Source organism: Elgaria multicarinata, chromosome 5, assembly GCF_023053635.1.
Source record: "Elgaria multicarinata webbii isolate HBS135686 ecotype San Diego chromosome 5, rElgMul1.1.pri, whole genome shotgun sequence".
NCBI lineage: Eukaryota > Metazoa > Chordata > Lepidosauria > Squamata > Anguidae > Elgaria > Elgaria multicarinata.
Genome location: NC_086175.1, coordinates 39,705,917 through 39,722,572, shown reverse-complemented (window position 1 = coordinate 39,722,572; position 16,656 = coordinate 39,705,917). Strand labels below are relative to the sequence as shown.

The 16,656-nt window shown below is 39.5% G+C and overlaps 1 protein-coding gene across 1 annotated transcript in view; it reads left to right on the top strand.

Annotated features, from left to right (window-relative positions):
• Positions 1 to 9,001, top strand: part of TUBGCP3 (tubulin gamma complex component 3) — a 56,561-nt gene extending 47,560 nt beyond the window's left edge. The window contains exons 18-22 of the mRNA XM_063126167.1: positions 4,179 to 4,267; positions 4,436 to 4,567; positions 5,267 to 5,407; positions 7,199 to 7,315; positions 7,928 to 9,001. Coding sequence (XP_062982237.1) covers positions 4,179 to 4,267; positions 4,436 to 4,567; positions 5,267 to 5,407; positions 7,199 to 7,315; positions 7,928 to 8,086 — 638 coding nt within the window. The 3' untranslated portion in view covers positions 8,087 to 9,001. The remainder of the gene's footprint in view (positions 1 to 4,178; positions 4,268 to 4,435; positions 4,568 to 5,266; positions 5,408 to 7,198; positions 7,316 to 7,927) is intronic.
• Positions 9,002 to 16,656: the final 7,655 nt, after the last annotated feature.

Genomic DNA, 16,656 nt, shown 5'->3' with positions numbered 1-16,656 from the left:
CTTTTATTTCTAATGGTGATAGTCATCAAGAGAGATAATTAGATGAACCTCAGCCTAATTCTCTCTGTATTTATGAGTGAAAGATGAATTCTCTCACTTGTAAATACTGGGCTGATTCCAGTCAAGCCATCTCAGTGAAATGTTCAGAAAAGGTTTGTCTGTTTTCTGAGTGTTCTCTACGGACTCATAATGTATTCAACTGCCCCATAACTTTTCATATATTCTTCACCCAAGCCCTGGACACTAATCATTAGCTCAGACAGAAATGTGAGTGAGCCTCCAAAGACTGGTTTCAAACTGTACAGTCCCTGAGCTCTTGGCCCATGAAGCACACAGCTCAGGGAACGCCCCAGGACTTGGGAGCATGGGAATTGTGCAATCCCTGAACTTACCCTGAACAATTTCTCTTTTATTTCTTATGGTGATAGTCATCAAGAGAGATAATGATATGAACCTCATATAATTATATGAACCGCTTCCTAAACAGAATGAGCTAAAGCTTAGGCAAGGCTAAACAGTCCTCACACTCTCTCTAAACCCTTCCCTTGGGCCATGTGTCTGGAGTTAATGTATACATTCAAACATACATTAATTACAGTAAACACGTTTTACAGTAGACATTTTTTGGGGAATGCTATGGGGCACTAAGGCTTTTAAATCTGCCTTCCATTTTCAATCCTGTTGGTTTGTAAACCAGAGCGGGGGCTTCCCCACAGCAGGAGGGGTGGGGAACTGGGGAGGCCAGTGTGCCCACAACAAGCTGTACAGGAAGCCCCTGAAGACCATGTGCATTGCCTGATTCAGAATGAAGAAAGCTGCTCTTTGTTGTTAGGTTAACCACTGGGTTGTTTAGCTCGTAAACAACCCAGCAGTCCAGGTTCAGTGAACACACTCAACAACCTACGAAGAAGCTGATCATGAGTTCCTGGGTAAAAGCGGAAATGGCCTACTTGTCCACGACAGCCCATGGACTGTTGTCCTGTGTGAACTGGTGCTCTGTGTCCCAAGCATGGGAGCTCATAGGATTGCCAGAATGACTCTTGTAGCATCGCACAACGTTTGAATCTTGTAGCGTCGCATAACATTTGCAGTGTGCATGTTTGTGTTACTGTTGGATCTTCCTGAAAAGAAGATGAAAAATATGACAACTAACTACTAGGTAGTGATTTAAAATAATCCACCAAGATTTTGTAACTTTAAAGTTTCAAAGAATACAAAACTTTTACTCAATTGCTTTCTGGCTATATTAATGAAGTTTCTCTGTTCTTTGCTTCAGCAACTTTAAAGTTCTTAGTACTACTGTTTAACCTGGCTCTTTACCGTGATAGTACTGGGGTGGGTCATGAAGCCCCACGGAAGAATAGAAATTGGTCTTGGCTCTGAACATGTTCCAATACGCTACTTAGTTCTGCTTCTGGTGGTTCTGTCTTGCACTGTTTCAGGACATCGTATTTCACATAGGATGCCTTTTATACCAGATTTGGTGGCTCTTCTTCTTTTCTCTCAAGTTTTATATGTTTATGTAAGAGTGCAGGAGCATCAAATAGTTAAGAATTCTTTGGCCTCTCCCCATCACAGGTAGGCTATGGCAAACAGGTGTGTTTTGTAACATGCTGTGCAAACAGGGATGCTTTGGCATGGTCTTATCTCCTCTTGAAGCTTGTTCCGCACTTGAGTACCCTTGACTGACGATGCCTTATCTGCTTTCCCCACAAAATTTGGCCTAAGCGTTTTAGCGAAGCTCTCCCAAAAGAGTTTTGTAATCTCTGAGGATCATGCACCGGAGAGGCAGGCTCTGCCTTCCAATGTTGAACATAAATAGCTACTGGAAACCACTAGGCAGGATACCCAATACGATTTTTACATATCGATGCTAATGCACAACAGGATGGCTCAAGGGTTAGAATGTGGCCATTGGACATGCATAAAGATCCCTGTATAACCACGGGTGATTATGGGCCTGGGGCGAAAATGCCTCCTTTTGTATATTTTATACAGCCTTATTAAAAACAAGATAGGATGAAAAGGAAAATACTAAGGCATATAAAGGAAAGGCTTGTCATTCTAACCACAGTAACTCAGTGTGGTTGCTTTTCAGATCATTATTCCAGCAATTCATGTAAGTAGCCATTCTGGTTCCACAGTAACTTTTAGGGCTGGGGTGAACAACTTGTGGCCCTCAGCCTAATTTCAGAAGCCCTCTGCAAATCATCAGATCAGGCCTCCAGCAAGGAAGATCTGTTCCTTTCCCAGCAGCCTGTGGGCAGAAGGAGGGCAGGGTTCTCCACCTCTCTTTTAGAACTGGTTGTAGAAGGAAAAATTAGAACATGGGGTTAAGTACAAGGACATTGATTAAAAGAAAATCCCATCAAAATTGAGCTTCAGGTCAGAAATATTCCTTCTTTTCCGCAGCTTTTCCAGCAATCTGTGTTGACTATAATCCATGATTTGTAATCTACTGTTGCCAGATTGAAGGTTGCCACAGCTGGGATCAGCTCTTCCTCTTCTATATGAAGTTTAGTTCAGGACCCTGAAATATTGCACATTCTATGGCATCAGCATGCTAATAAGCATGCAGGCTGATTCTATGTATGATTGCTCAGAAGTAAACCCTGCTGAATGTTAGGATTGCAGCCCTAGTTTATCTGTAAAGTAAAAGTACTGAGCCAGGGATACTTTTTCTATGCAATAGATGAGCTTTGTGTGACTAATAAAACTTTCTGATTTGAAAGCATATTATGTAAAGTATTATTTATTTAATTTTATTTATTAAAACATTTGTATCCCGCCTTATTATCACCGGGATCTCAGAGCGGTGTACAGATAAAATACGAACAATATAAACATAAATAATTTACATAGCTAAAAATGTATTAAATCGTTAATAAATTAAAACCAGTTTTTTTTTTAAAAAAAGCAATAAAACAATTAAATCAATTAAAACTCTGTATAAGCGTGGAGAATGTAGCTCTTGAAGGCTTTGATAAAAAGCCATGTTTTAACTTGGCGCCAAAATGAAGCCAGTGTCGGCGCCAGTCAGGCCTCCAAGGGGAAGGCATTCCACAACTGGGCTGCCACAACAGAGAAAGCCCTCTCCGACATCCCCTCATAATGTATGTCTCACATTAGTGGAATGCAGAGGAGGGCTCCTCCAACAGATCTCAAATCTGGGGCAGGCAAATATAGGGAGAGGCGCTCCCTCAAGTATCGAGGTCCCAAGCCATTTACGGCTTTGGATGTCATTGCCAGCACCTTGAATTCCGACCAGAAGCATACAAGCAGCCAATGCAATTCTTTTAAGACCAGTGTTATATGGTCTTTGTAGAATGTTTTGGTGAGCAGTAAGAGTTTTTATTTAAGTGGGAAATGACCAGTATGAATATTTTGAAAATGTTTTTTTCCTCTTCATTTAATCTATTTTTCTTGCTTTGTAGCCCTTTCCGTTGGAAGGGTGAAGCCATTATGAGTATAAATGGTGATATTTTTTTTTGGATGTTTCTGACTAGTCAACTGGAATGAAACGTTTTTCATAGGTAGCTGTGTAATCCTTATTCTGGCTCCATGTGTCTTCAGTCTGTTTGTTTGCTGCATTCATTTTGAAGAGTTCTTCTCTTGTAATCCAGTACAAAATTGGGCATTGCCCTAAATTGGGAAAAATCTAGTTTACAGCTAGATTAAATGAGATATCTTTTCCTATAATGTAGAGTAGAAGTAGAATATGGGAGTATTTTGAGGAGTCATTTCTTACCTATTGGCTCTTGTGGTTCTGCCTTCCTAATAGACCATCTATTCCATGTTCTAACTCCTTTTTATTAAGGAATCTTGCTTTGTACAAAATCTCCAGAGTGGTATAACCTATAGTATTAACCTCATTTTCTTCTTTGGTCATGGATTATAGTGTGTGTTCTGTGGTAGGGCCATATTAACCATAGTCAGATACAGTGCTGAACGTAAACATTTGTGGCAGGAATGTACTGGAATTAAAAAGATCATACTCCACATATAGTATTTTGTTTCCCGTTTCTTTGAGAACCCTGTTATCAGCTTTTATGTCTTGTCCCTTCAAAGAAGTGAGTAGGCTAGCAGTAGTAGTCCACTTGTATTTTTTTAAAAAAAACTGGTTAGATGAGCACTTCCATTCTAATTTTTAATATACAAATTCTTTGGATTTCTTACAGAGCTTTCTGGGGTGCTGCATCAGTGTCACGTTCTGGCATCAGAAATGGTCCATTTCATTCATCAAATGCAGTATTACATTACATTTGAGGTACCCTTTAACCATCCATTTTGTTTGTTTTTTTTTAAAAATAGGAAGAATATTCTTGCGGACATGAGGTTAATTATGTCATAGATGTATAGGGCAGAGAAGTTGGTGTTAAAACCAGATCTGAAAGAAACTGCATCTCGATACTGATTGTTTTTGTTTGCTTCATAGGTACTTGAATGTTCATGGGATGAACTATGGAACAAGGTTCAGCAAGCTCAGGACTTGGATCACATCATTGCGGCTCATGAAGTTTTCTTAGATACGATTATATCTCGCTGTCTGCTGGACACTGACTCAAGAGTAAGCCTTTTTCGCTTCGTATAAACATTACTTCTTTAAGATAAAATAAGTAAATTATTGAAGTGCTAGCTTAACTCATGCATACCATCTGTATGCTAGTACATTATTGCTCAGTAGCATACTTTCTGGCTTTTCCATGGATGCCCAGAAAATCTGGGCACAAGGATGAGTCCATTGGACTCCCCACCCCCCAGCCACTCCCTTCCAGCTGTTCTCCTCTGCTTGCCTGCCCACTGACTCATGGGACTTACTGAAGCCTCCGCATGTGCCAGTGAGCCACCCAGTCTCCTCTCTGTCCTCCCCTTCCCAGCCACTCCCTCCCAGCCATGGTTCCCTCTGCTGTGTTTATATATCCTGTTGCTTAGCAACACAAAGTTCTTCACGTAGCTTGGAACCTCCAGCATACAAAGTTCTTCTCATAGCTTGGCACTTCCAGCGCGCCATAGCTCGGTACCTCTGTGCAGTGCATTGCCACGTGTCTCCTTAGCGTTTTATATATATACATTTCCTGTCCTCTTCTTTGCTTAGTGATGTGTAGTACACGAATTTCAATGCGGCTTATCCTTGAAAGAGTATTTAGGATTTGCAGCACTAGTAACTTCAACACCTTCTTAGAACCTGCCTGGTAAACCTTAGTTTATTTTTAAACATTTCATTTTTAGTACTTTGACTTTCTTTTCATCTTGCAACTTTTTGTAGATGCTTCTCAACCAGCTTCGAGCTGTCTTTGATCAGATTCTTGAGTTTCAAAATGCCCAAGATGCAATGTACCGAGCTGCCTTGGAGGAATTACAGCTACGGTTGCAGTTTGAAGAAAGAAAAAAAGAACGAGAACTTGAGGTACAGCGAGTTTTCAGTAACACTTTAAGAAAGACAGCTATACAAAAGGGTGCTTATTTTTTTTAAAAAAAAATACTCGATATCCCCTTTTCCTCTAAATGATTGGATAAATTTTTGTGTATAGTAGAAGCATACATCACAGTTCTGTGCATGTTTACTCAGATGTAAGTCCCACTATGCTCAATGGATACCCCAAGGAATGTATTGCAACCTTACACTTTCATCTAAATTAAACCTGGATAATGGGATATATGAAGGCAATAATGGACAATGAGCTAGAAACTCAAATCTTAATTTCTCCATAGAAATATACTTGTAGGCTTACTAGTCCTTTGACATGATACCCCTCCCCCAAATGGAATTCTTGATTTGTGTTACAACATTTCTTCTGATTAATTTCTTGGCTCCTAAGCTTGAGAAATCATCAGCCAAAACTGAAGAGGCTGACCTGGTTCACATGATAAAACAACCCACAGTTTGTTAACCTGTTGTGAGCAACTTTCCCAGCTGCTCACTTGCTTCTCGTGCACTACACAAACTAGCAACGCTCCACCCTGGGTTGTTCTCTATGGTGTTTGAACCTGACAATCTGGGGCTGTTCATACAACATGTTAACCTGCATTCAGTGGTTGAATGTGGGTTGTTGTTAAACCATGGGCTATTTGTTGAACTATGGGTTTATGAGTGTGGGTGGCTGTTGAATCATGGGTTAGTGTGTTGGGTGAACCCAGGACATTTTCCACCAGGGTGTGTGTGTTAACCAAGCAGTGTGGCTTATTAGCCTCCAAGAATAACCCCAAAACAAAGCATGGGCATTCAAGGTGGCTTGTTCAAGAAAAATAAACCACACTTCAAGGTTAGTATGTCACCCGGCAGAAAATATCCTGGATTCAGACAATGCACTAACCCATGATTCAACAGCCACCCACACTCAACCACTGAGTGTGGGTTAGCATGTTGTGCAAACCCATTCTCTGGGTTGTCACGGGAGAAGCCCAGAGTTTGTTCTTAGTTGTCACAGAGAACAACCCAGGGACAGAGTGTCCCTGGCTTGTTCAGCACACCAGAAGCAGGCAACAAGATAGGAGCTAGTGCGCTCGCTCATTCCTGCTTGCTTGTAAACAAATCATGGTTAACAAACTCTTGAGTTGTTTCATGGTGTGAACCAGGACTCACTCACTGGGCTCAGATGGCCCAATAACTCACTATGGGTTAAATAATCCATGGTGGGTTATTTAACCCACTGTGGCTTATCGTGTCATGTAGCGGGTTTTTTTTTTAACCCATAGAGGGTTATTTTGCTGAAATAACCCATGCAAATAACTAATCATGTGCAAAGTGGGTTATTTAAACCATCGTTGGTTATTGTGTCGTGTGGAGGGCACCATTGGTTATTTTTGTCAGCTACAGGGTCACGAGGCAACAGCAGTCAAAGTGGCTGCCGCCACTCTACTCAAGCTGGCATAACTATTTTCAGAAGCCAGGGATGATAGTGGAGGGACGAAGAGGAGGGAGGGTAAGGAATGAGTTAGTCAACGCACTGGATTAATAATCCACTCACAGCTGCTTACAATCATCTCATAGTTGGTTATTTCTCTGATTGTGTGGGGAGTTCCCACAAAATAACCAACTATGAGTTGACTATTAACCCACCGTTGACTATTGTGGTGTCTGAATGCAGCTTCTGTTTTACTAGTTAATCTAAAATAATCCGTGTGCAGCTTCATTTACCGAAGGCAGATGTACATATCTTGGCTGCTCAGCCCATTTTCTTACATTCGTGTTTTTAAGGGTGAATGGGGAGTAACAGCTTCAGAACAGGAAGAGGAGATGAAAAGGATTAAAGAATTTCAAGATTCAATACCAAAAATGTGCTCACAACTGCGACTACTTACCCATTTCTATCAGGTATTTTAAGATTAAGATTATTTTTATATTAATGGACTACTCGAAGGTATCTTTTGTCTGTTTAAAGTAAATATGGTTTTAATGCCGCATTATCCAAGCCAATTCAGGATTTGCAAGATGACAAAGTACAGTTACTTTATGATTCCATTAGGGTACCTTAGAGAATGTGACATTTGTCCTGAATAGAGGAGTAATCAAGCCCAACATAGAGGTTGCCTCTGATATAAAAGTGGTGACGTAAACGATTGTACTTCAGTCTGAATTCACCCACCATAGATGAAATAGTGTCCGGCTACATGAGGCATTCTTGCCAGCACAAATTTCATGGCCAGCATGGCACTAATTTCACTGGGTTGTTAACTGCTCCCACTTTGTTGAAGTCTTTCCCGCATTAAGTCGAGAATGACTTGAACAACTTTCAAATTACTTTTGCATGGATGGGCATGAAGCATTATAGGAGCTGGCTGTCACTTGCAGTAGACCAGTTTCCACTTGTCACCTACTGGGGGATTTTTAAGGGTTCCTGTAGAACAATGACACAATTCACACCCTCATTCCATTACACTCAAATGTTAATGCTTGTGAGTTCTTACAGATTTCTTCTTCTTTCAGGGCATCGTGCAGCAGTTCTTGGTGTTACTGACCACCAGTTCTGACGAAAGCCTCCGATTTCTTAGCTTTAGATTGGATTTCAATGAACATTATAAAGCCAGGGAACCTAGGCTTAGGGTCTCCTTGGGCACTAGAGGGCGACGTAATTCACACACGTAATTCACTCTGCAATGAATGTAACCAGGATCACTGAAGTGTAACCATTGTTGGATGTGGCAGTCAAGGTCAGCATACTAAAACCAAATGGCATGCAATAGGTGTTTGTCATTATTGCAAGCAACCTGTTTTCAGTCAAGTGATTGTGCAACACTAGTGCAGAAAGCAACAAGGCTTACTTCCTATATTTAATGGTTGATATTATTAAATGGGTTTAAATTGTTACAATTTTGTTTTAATTTATTAACAAATCATTCTATTTTGGTTGGGGCTTTTGAAGCACATTCCACTGTAATTTTATATTTGTCTCCAGGTCACTTATCCACTTGCAGAAAAGTATTGTTTCCTTGAACACTAGGCAGGATTATAATTGTCCATTTCAATTTGGAAACTACTTTTGTTTCAAACCTGCCAGGTTAGGATCCAGTCAGAAAATCTGTATCTGAGTTCTTTTTCAGTGTTGTGGTGTACTTGACTGTGTGGGGGAAAAAAGTCACTTAAAATTACTTACATTAATGTTTTCAACATTTTCAAAACAATGATTTATTTTTCCAGAAAATTTTTAACTGCTATACAGAAACAGATATTAGAGACATAACAGGAATAACATACAACAAATATCCTAAAAATAAGGTTAAAACCTCAGTGCTCTCAAGTAATGAAACATGTAAATATGAAATAGATGTGAATGAAGTATTTTGTGTTCAAATCTGATGTATTAGAAATTAATTTGGATAATGAAGACTACTTATTTCTCTTTTCTTGCCTATTTTTCCATTGTAAATATTTATATATTGCTGTCCAGATGTTAGGGGGAAACATTTTTGTAAAGAAGTCACTATATATCAAGTCATTCAATTATCCATTTGTTATATTCACAGGTAAAAGCTTAGAAAATAAACACAATTATCTTTCAAACATTTTATCTGTTTCTTCTAACTGGAAAAGTGCCTGTCCTTGATAAGATAGAATTATATAATAAAGTTAGTTTTGAATTTATAGGGCCTTCTTTTCTTTAGCTTGTCTGATACCTTTTCAGAACACATTATCAAATCCCTTAGGCCAGACTGATTGTCCTGCCAGGTCCTAAGATGGATGGACAACACCTTCTTGATTATTCACCATGTGTTACATCTCAGTCATGGGAGTTCCTGACTCAAGAATCAACAGACCATGAGCTCATTCTGAAAGCTTGCTATCTGGGTTCTTCTTAGACCTACTTCATAATTATTTCAGTTGTATAAGCTGTAGAGCAGCCTTCCTCAACTGGGTGCCCTCCAGATGTTTTGGACTTCAACTCCCATCAGCTGAAGTCATTATGGCCAATGGTCAAGAATCCCTGGAGTTGTAGTTGCAAAACATCTGGAGGGCACCAGGTTGGGGAAGACCGCTATAGAGCCAGGAGTGTTTTGTACCACTACTGATTTTCTGCATATATACAGTATATACTGGCCCAGCACCCAGCATTTGGGGTTTCCCCCCCTCAGTAAGGGTCTTTTTTAAATGAACAAAAGTCCAAACCTAAATCTCTGCATTCTGTCCAAGATGCCCAGTTCCTCATCAAACCACATGCATGTAGATGAGTGGAATATAGTCATCGTTTGCTTCAACGTAATGGTATTAATGAATCTAAGACCTGAAATACTCACTGCACATGCAATTTTGCACTCACCTCCATGTTGCAAAGAGCTATACATCCTTGCAAAGTGCAGTGCTGTAGTTTAGTCCACTTTTTCAAAATGGGAATTGATGCCTGATAAAGAAGGTGAGCACATATGACACTTAAAGCACAAGTTAATTTAATTGCACAAATCGAAGAGGCTAGATTAGCAACTCCTGCAACCTAATATCAAACCTACTTTTTATTATTCATTAGCATGATTGCATGGGTCCTCCAGGTTACTAAAGGGTTTCATCATGATTAACCACGGTAAAAAGATTAGGACTGAATGCCTCTGGACCCCTGATCAAACAGAACAAATAACTCTTTACTCCTCTAGTCAGAATATGAATCTGCACTAGAATCACCTTTGAAATGCTGGTAACATGTACATGCAGAACCATCATGCTGGGAAAGTCTTGACTCATTAGTATTTTCATTGTCAAAAGCAATGGAAACGTTTGAAGAATCGTGAACCCAACTTGAACTGCGGTAACACGGATGCTTAGATGAACCATTTGTGTGTACTTTTTTGTGTTCTGTGGATTTAGGTCTATGCCTGGAGGATCTGTGGTTTGAAGTTCTTCTATAAGCAGTATCTTTGTCTTGAAGCTTTTTATAGTCCTGATATTTAGCTTTACTATGCTGTTCTTGATTCTTACAGGAAGTATTCATTTTGAAAGTTCTAGATTGTACTTTGAGGTTCTCACCCATGTTGTCAATTGAAGGGTTTTCCCCTAAAGATTCAGCTAGGGAAAGTAAGTCAGTCTTTCTTGAGAGGAAGGTAGGAGAGAAAGTTGTTTCAACAGGCTGGATTTCTAAAGGCTTTTTGACATCTTCACAAGCTGTTAAAAACATTGCTGGTGGTGAACTTAAGTTGTTGTTGTTTTGATTTTCAATGTCTACAATGTTCTGATTTTCAATGTCTACAATGTTTTGATTTTCAATGTCTACAATGTTCTGATTTTCAGTGTCTACAATGTTCTGATTTTCAATGTCTGCAATGTTCTGATTTTCAGTGTCTACAATGTTCTGATTTTCAATGTCTACAATGTTCTGATTTTCAGTGTCTACAAAGTTCTGATTTTCAGTGTCTACAAAGTTCTGATTTTCAGTGTCTGCAAAGTTCTGATTTTCAATGTCTGCAATGTTCTGATTTTCAATGTCTGCAATGTTCTGATTTTCAATGTAAACTGTGTTTTGATTTTCAGTGTCAGCAATGTTACTGAAAAGTTGTTGGCTTCCCCTTTCTTCAGTGACTTCAGTTTGGTCAGGTCCATATTCCTTGCCAATGTTGGTATTTGTTGTATCAGTCTCCCTACAACAGTAATGAAATGGTTTTAACACAAAAAATCCCTTTATAAAGGATGGGTATAAATATCAAATAGGTCTAGGGTACATTACAGGCAACAAAATCCTTTCCTCCTCACTTGATTGTCTTTTCTGAGAGGAGGGAGGCTTCAGGGAACATACTGACAGTTTTAGAGCTGCCAGTCATCCTACTCACTCCCCTCCTCAGTGTCAGCAATGAGAGGGTTGGTTACACCTACAGAGCTCCTTATAGGTAATAGAAGGGTATGTCCAGTTTGCTGTTCTAGATGTTGCATTAGAAACATTATACATGATTACAACAAATTGATATAGATAACATCTTTAATGAAATCCTAAAATGTATTAAGCCAGTACAAAAGTGCAGATTTTTCATTTACTATTCTTGAGGGAGCTCAGAACAGGGTTTTTAGCCCAAAAAAAATCTCTGTGCAAAAGATTAGGCTAAGACATAGTTGCCCAAGGCCATGGATGGATCTTTATGGCTGAGTTAGGATTTCCACCCTTTGCAGATCCAAACCAACTCTATGTAACATTTGTGTTTGTTGGAGGGAGGGATAGAGAATATACAGATTTGTGCTAATGACAAGCAAGTTCTGGGAGTATTTTTGTCTTTCATCAGCAAAACGAAAAAGACTGGAAAATGGACCAGGTTCTGCAGAATATGCCAAAGCTAAACAAGTAGCAGAACATGAAAAGGTGGATGCTATCATATCATGAAACACTACAATTACATCATTGTGTTTTATAGTGACATTACACTAGTGTTGCAAGAAGATACAGCAACACGTGTATTTTTAGAACTGAGATGCATATCTGATGATTTTTTGCCATTACAAATTAATGCTTTGTATTCCAGAAGTAAAGCTAGTTATCATTCAGCTTCAACATTCTGATTCTTAGCTATGCCAGCAAACACTGCATTTGGTTGGCTGTATCAATTATACTGCGTCAATTATGCCCATCACATGATATCAGTGTTATAAAATGTACAAATGTCAAGGATTGGGATGCAAGTTGTTAGGCAGCAATTTCAAAGATACATTGATATGAGGGGAGGAAAGAATGAAACAGTGACTTACTGCTTCTTCTTCTTCACAAATAGTGAAGTGTATACGTGCACAAGCACTATTACTGCCAAGATCAAGCTAGTGACGGCTATACAGGCTATGATGATGTGTTTTAGTAGGTCTTTAAGGTCTGCAGCCTTTGCTCTCTTCTTGTCCTGGATACCTGGAGGAACATGACAGAACTATATTATATTCACAATCTAACAATACCACGTAAATGGAACTGCAATTCATGGCAACCTTGTTTTGTTGCTATTGTTTTGTTTTGTTGCTATTTTGTTACTATAGCTAAACTTTTAAAGGTAGACTCCTCCCTTGCCCATCACATACAAGTAATGTACACCAGTGTACTGCAGGATATCGGTATTTTAAACACTTCTTCACTCTTAAGTTATTTGGTAGGGCTACGAAAATGCACAGAGTTTGTAAAGCTCATCTAATTTAAGATGCAGTCAAATCTGCTTGGTTCTCTTTTCCCTTAACTAGTCATAGCAATCCTTATGCATACATCAATTCTGTTCAAGTCAATAAAAGCCTCATTATTATTTATATAGCACCATCAGTGTACATGGTGCTGTACAGAGTAAAACAATAAAATAGCAAAACCGTGCTGCATAGGCTTACATTCTAATAGAATAAAAAGAACTGGGTCTTTTAACGTCAATGTTAAGAGTCGGCAAGCTTCTCTAAGCTCCTATTGGACTAGCTCATCAACGAGCCATACTATTTACTTCTAAATCAGTATATAGCTTGACTAATCACTAAGCCCATCTGGGCATCACTTCAATGAACCCCTAGCAAAGCAACACATGTTCTACTGTGGCTTTGCTTGGGGGCTGTTTTGAAGAGTTGTCCCTTTGGGGACCCTTTGCCTAAGTGCCCCCTTCCTGTAGAGTTGGCCTTTTCTTCCCCAGACACAGTTTTCTTCAGTCAGTTCTTTAGCTGTAATGTCTTCTCCAGGTCTCATTTTGATTGGAGTTGGAAAAGAAAAAACGAGATTCTCATGCTTGCATCAACTCTGAGGCAAGCATTACCAAGCTTTAAAGTTCATTTCCAGGCTTGAGCCCAATTGCGTTCATCAGCATTACTAGCAGGGGTGTTGTTAAGCACCCAAAAGATTCAAGGCCCAGGCCCATAGGACGTAAATCCAGCATAAAATGTGCATATGCTAATTTCTATCTAAATAGGCCAATTTAGACATTACTAGGGTGTATTTAAATTTCAAAGTTAAAGCCCGACAATTAATTTCCCATCCAAATCACTCCAATTAAAAAGATCTTTTCTGAGTTTAACTTACACATAGGGTAGTGTGTGTGTGTGTGTGTGAGAGAGAGAGAGAGAGTCACAGTGCACAGAGAGGGGATGGTAAACCCTTTCCTCCCAAACTCTGATCTCCCTGATACTCACCCCTCGGCATTGCATTTAGGATGAGAAAAAAAGTTTCTAATAGCACCAGTGGAAGTGTTTTTTCCCTATGCTTAATTGCCATGTGCAGGAGGGTGAACTTTGTGGAGGTGGGGGTTGAAGTATGTGGGCAGGGGAAGATGACCTTTTCTTCCTGTGATCTCCCCCAAAACCACCCCCCCATTACAATTATTATTATTATTATTTTTTGGTGGATGGGGGGAGCCCTTTCCATCTTCTCTAGAAAAGAGCTTGGGATCCAGGTCTAGCAACACAACTTCATGGACTACAGCCATTTCATCAGATGCATGAACTGTCTATAACAATGCTACCCCTCTGCTAATCATCAGGTGGATGGAAGCTGTTGCTAGTACCCTTCAAACCATATGCTAGGGCTGTGGTCTATCGCTCCTCTGCCCACAGATATATTTGTGCAGTACTCCTGCGCTACACGGGGCATTCTTTTCAGCAATTCTACTAGGCAATGCAAGACTGCTGGTATACATATGGTTTACCATCGGGTCTTTTCTTCAGTCTCTCCTCATCCCCTTCCCCAACCAGGTTTTCCTCCATTCTTGATCCATCTTCCTCTGTACCCCTCTGTTTTTAAGGTGCAGGAATAATGGAGAGGGAAGAAGAAAAATCCCCCAAATCCAATTTCACTGTGTTCATTTTTATCCCATCTATCTGGAGTATAAAAATGACATTTTCTGTTCCAGAAACCAATTGGGATCCTACTTAGTATTTAGGACTGAGGCAGTTAGGAGATATGTCACTCTTCCCTAAGGGCTATGTGTGCCGACTCCACCATACTTCCAGACCTCACTGCCGCAGAGCCAAGGGACTCAAGCTTGATCTTCAGTTTGGATGCTCTGCCAATACTTGGCTTCAGACCCAAGCTACAGAAGCCCAGAGAAATCAGCACACACAAAAGCTGGGCATATATTCCACTAAATCTGGCAAGCAGGAGCAATGCCCTGAAGCCTGCCAGCCCTTAAGCCTTTGAATGGTGCAGCCGCACTGCTCTGGCATCCAAAATCCAGCATTTACACTGAGGTTTGTAGCTTTTACCTCACGATAAAACACACACACACACGCCTTTAAAAATCTCTATTTTCACTAGAAACTGACTACAAAGATGAAGTGTTTCTCTTGGGACTAAGTCATCTAATCACATAAGGCTTAAATAGGTGTGGCCAGAGCTTCTTGTCTCACTGTTCACTAGCCTAGTTTAGCAATCTATTGCTCTAAGTATTTTGTTTATTGCATCAAGTTCTGCTGATAAGAGTGATTCTAACGGTAGAGTTTCACTGCTCAATTAGACATCTTCACGTAGTTTGCTTTTGCCTTGTGGTGAATTTTTGAAACGAGCTCCGCAGCTGGCTTACAAAATTAAATGAAGTCAACAAAGCAGTACCTTTTCATTGTTGTCTACAGCTCTGATTTACACGTCTTGCTTTATTAGGGGTTTTAAAGCGTGGCTTAAGGAACCCAACAACAAAAAATCTGCCCTGTTAATTATGTAATTGAGGTCTAGGCAAACAAATTGCCACAGCCATAGAAAAATGTTTGCTCTCTTTCAGCTGAATACACACAAAATGCGTTTTAGCAGAATAAGCCCAACTGAAAGGCATAAATCAAGTGTTTAAAAATAGAATGGGGATAGCAGTAGTTTGCTAAGTCAATAAACACAGGACAACAGAGCTGAAATTATACCCCTGATGTATTAGGTAATGCCCGTTTTCACTGAACTATGCCACATTATAGGAAGATGAGCAGGAAAGAGCAAGCCGTTTACTCTGTGCAAACCTACCTTACCTAAAAAGTTAACTTAATAGGGTGTTTATTTACCTTCATACTTCTCAAAGAACTCAAATCTTTTGGCATCATTCATGTCTTCATTTGTCACTTCAGTTCTTAAGTCTGTAAAAATCAAAAGGTGAATAATAACAGTAGTTCAGTGTACTTCTACACAATGTTGGCTTTTAGATGACAGAATGAACCCCTTTTTATTTCAAAACCTTTCAAACTGAATGTGCTGCTTTGAGGCTTATATTATATTACTATTCCTTACATTGTATTCTGCAGTTAGCCTTATTATTTCACTTTTAAAATTGGTTTTCTCCCTGTCTTTCTGCGTGTGTATACACACACATATAGTGAATGGCCTTGAGTACCTCATGAGCCAAAATTTATAAAAATCAAACCTATAAAGACGGAGCAAGGGTAGATGGACTTCTCAACAGAACCTGGTCACATGATAGTAAATGCATTGTACATTCTCCCCAGTCCAGAGAACCACAGGAGAAGCATCAGCTTACTTATTTGCACACATAGTTCTGCCTATGAATATTCACCATATAGTATGCAAGCTTCCCACAAGGACATTCATATGGGACAATACATGTATCCTAGGATTATCAGGTGTTACTATTTTATCCCATGAAATCAACTTTGATGCAGCTGACCAGTTGAGTGGTCAGCTGCATAGCTAGACCTAAGGTTTATCCCAGGATCATCCCGGGTTCGTCTCTGCCTGAGCGCTGGATGCCCTATGTGGCACTTAGATGAACAGGTTTGACCCCAGGACAATCCTGGGATAAACCTTAGGTCTAGCTAGGGCCCTAGTTTTGCACATGGATTATGCTCATTAGAATAAATTAACATGACTGTAATTAAATGTTCTATACAATGTACTGACAGGTTTCAGTGCAGAATTTTTGTAAACTACCCAGAGAGCTTCAGCTATCGGGTTGTATAAAAATGAAATAAATAAAACTAAACAAGACTGAAGCTTTTTAATATTTTGCATGGTTTTAATGGTTTGGGTTGATTTTTAAAATGTTGCAGTCTTAAAATATGAATCCTAAAGTTTCCACGACTTGCTTATAGATTTTCTATAGTTCTCCTGAATAATAATCAAAATAATGGGTTGGTTTCAGTTTCAGTCATACTTAAAATGAGTGGCCTTAGATTTGTCATGGCTATCTTAAGTCTCATTGATTTCAAGTTTAATTGGATCTAACCCAATGTATTTTGGCTTAATTTTTTAAAAAACCATATAAGCCACTGGAAACTCTAGCCAGGATCCTATTATAATAGAAGCATAA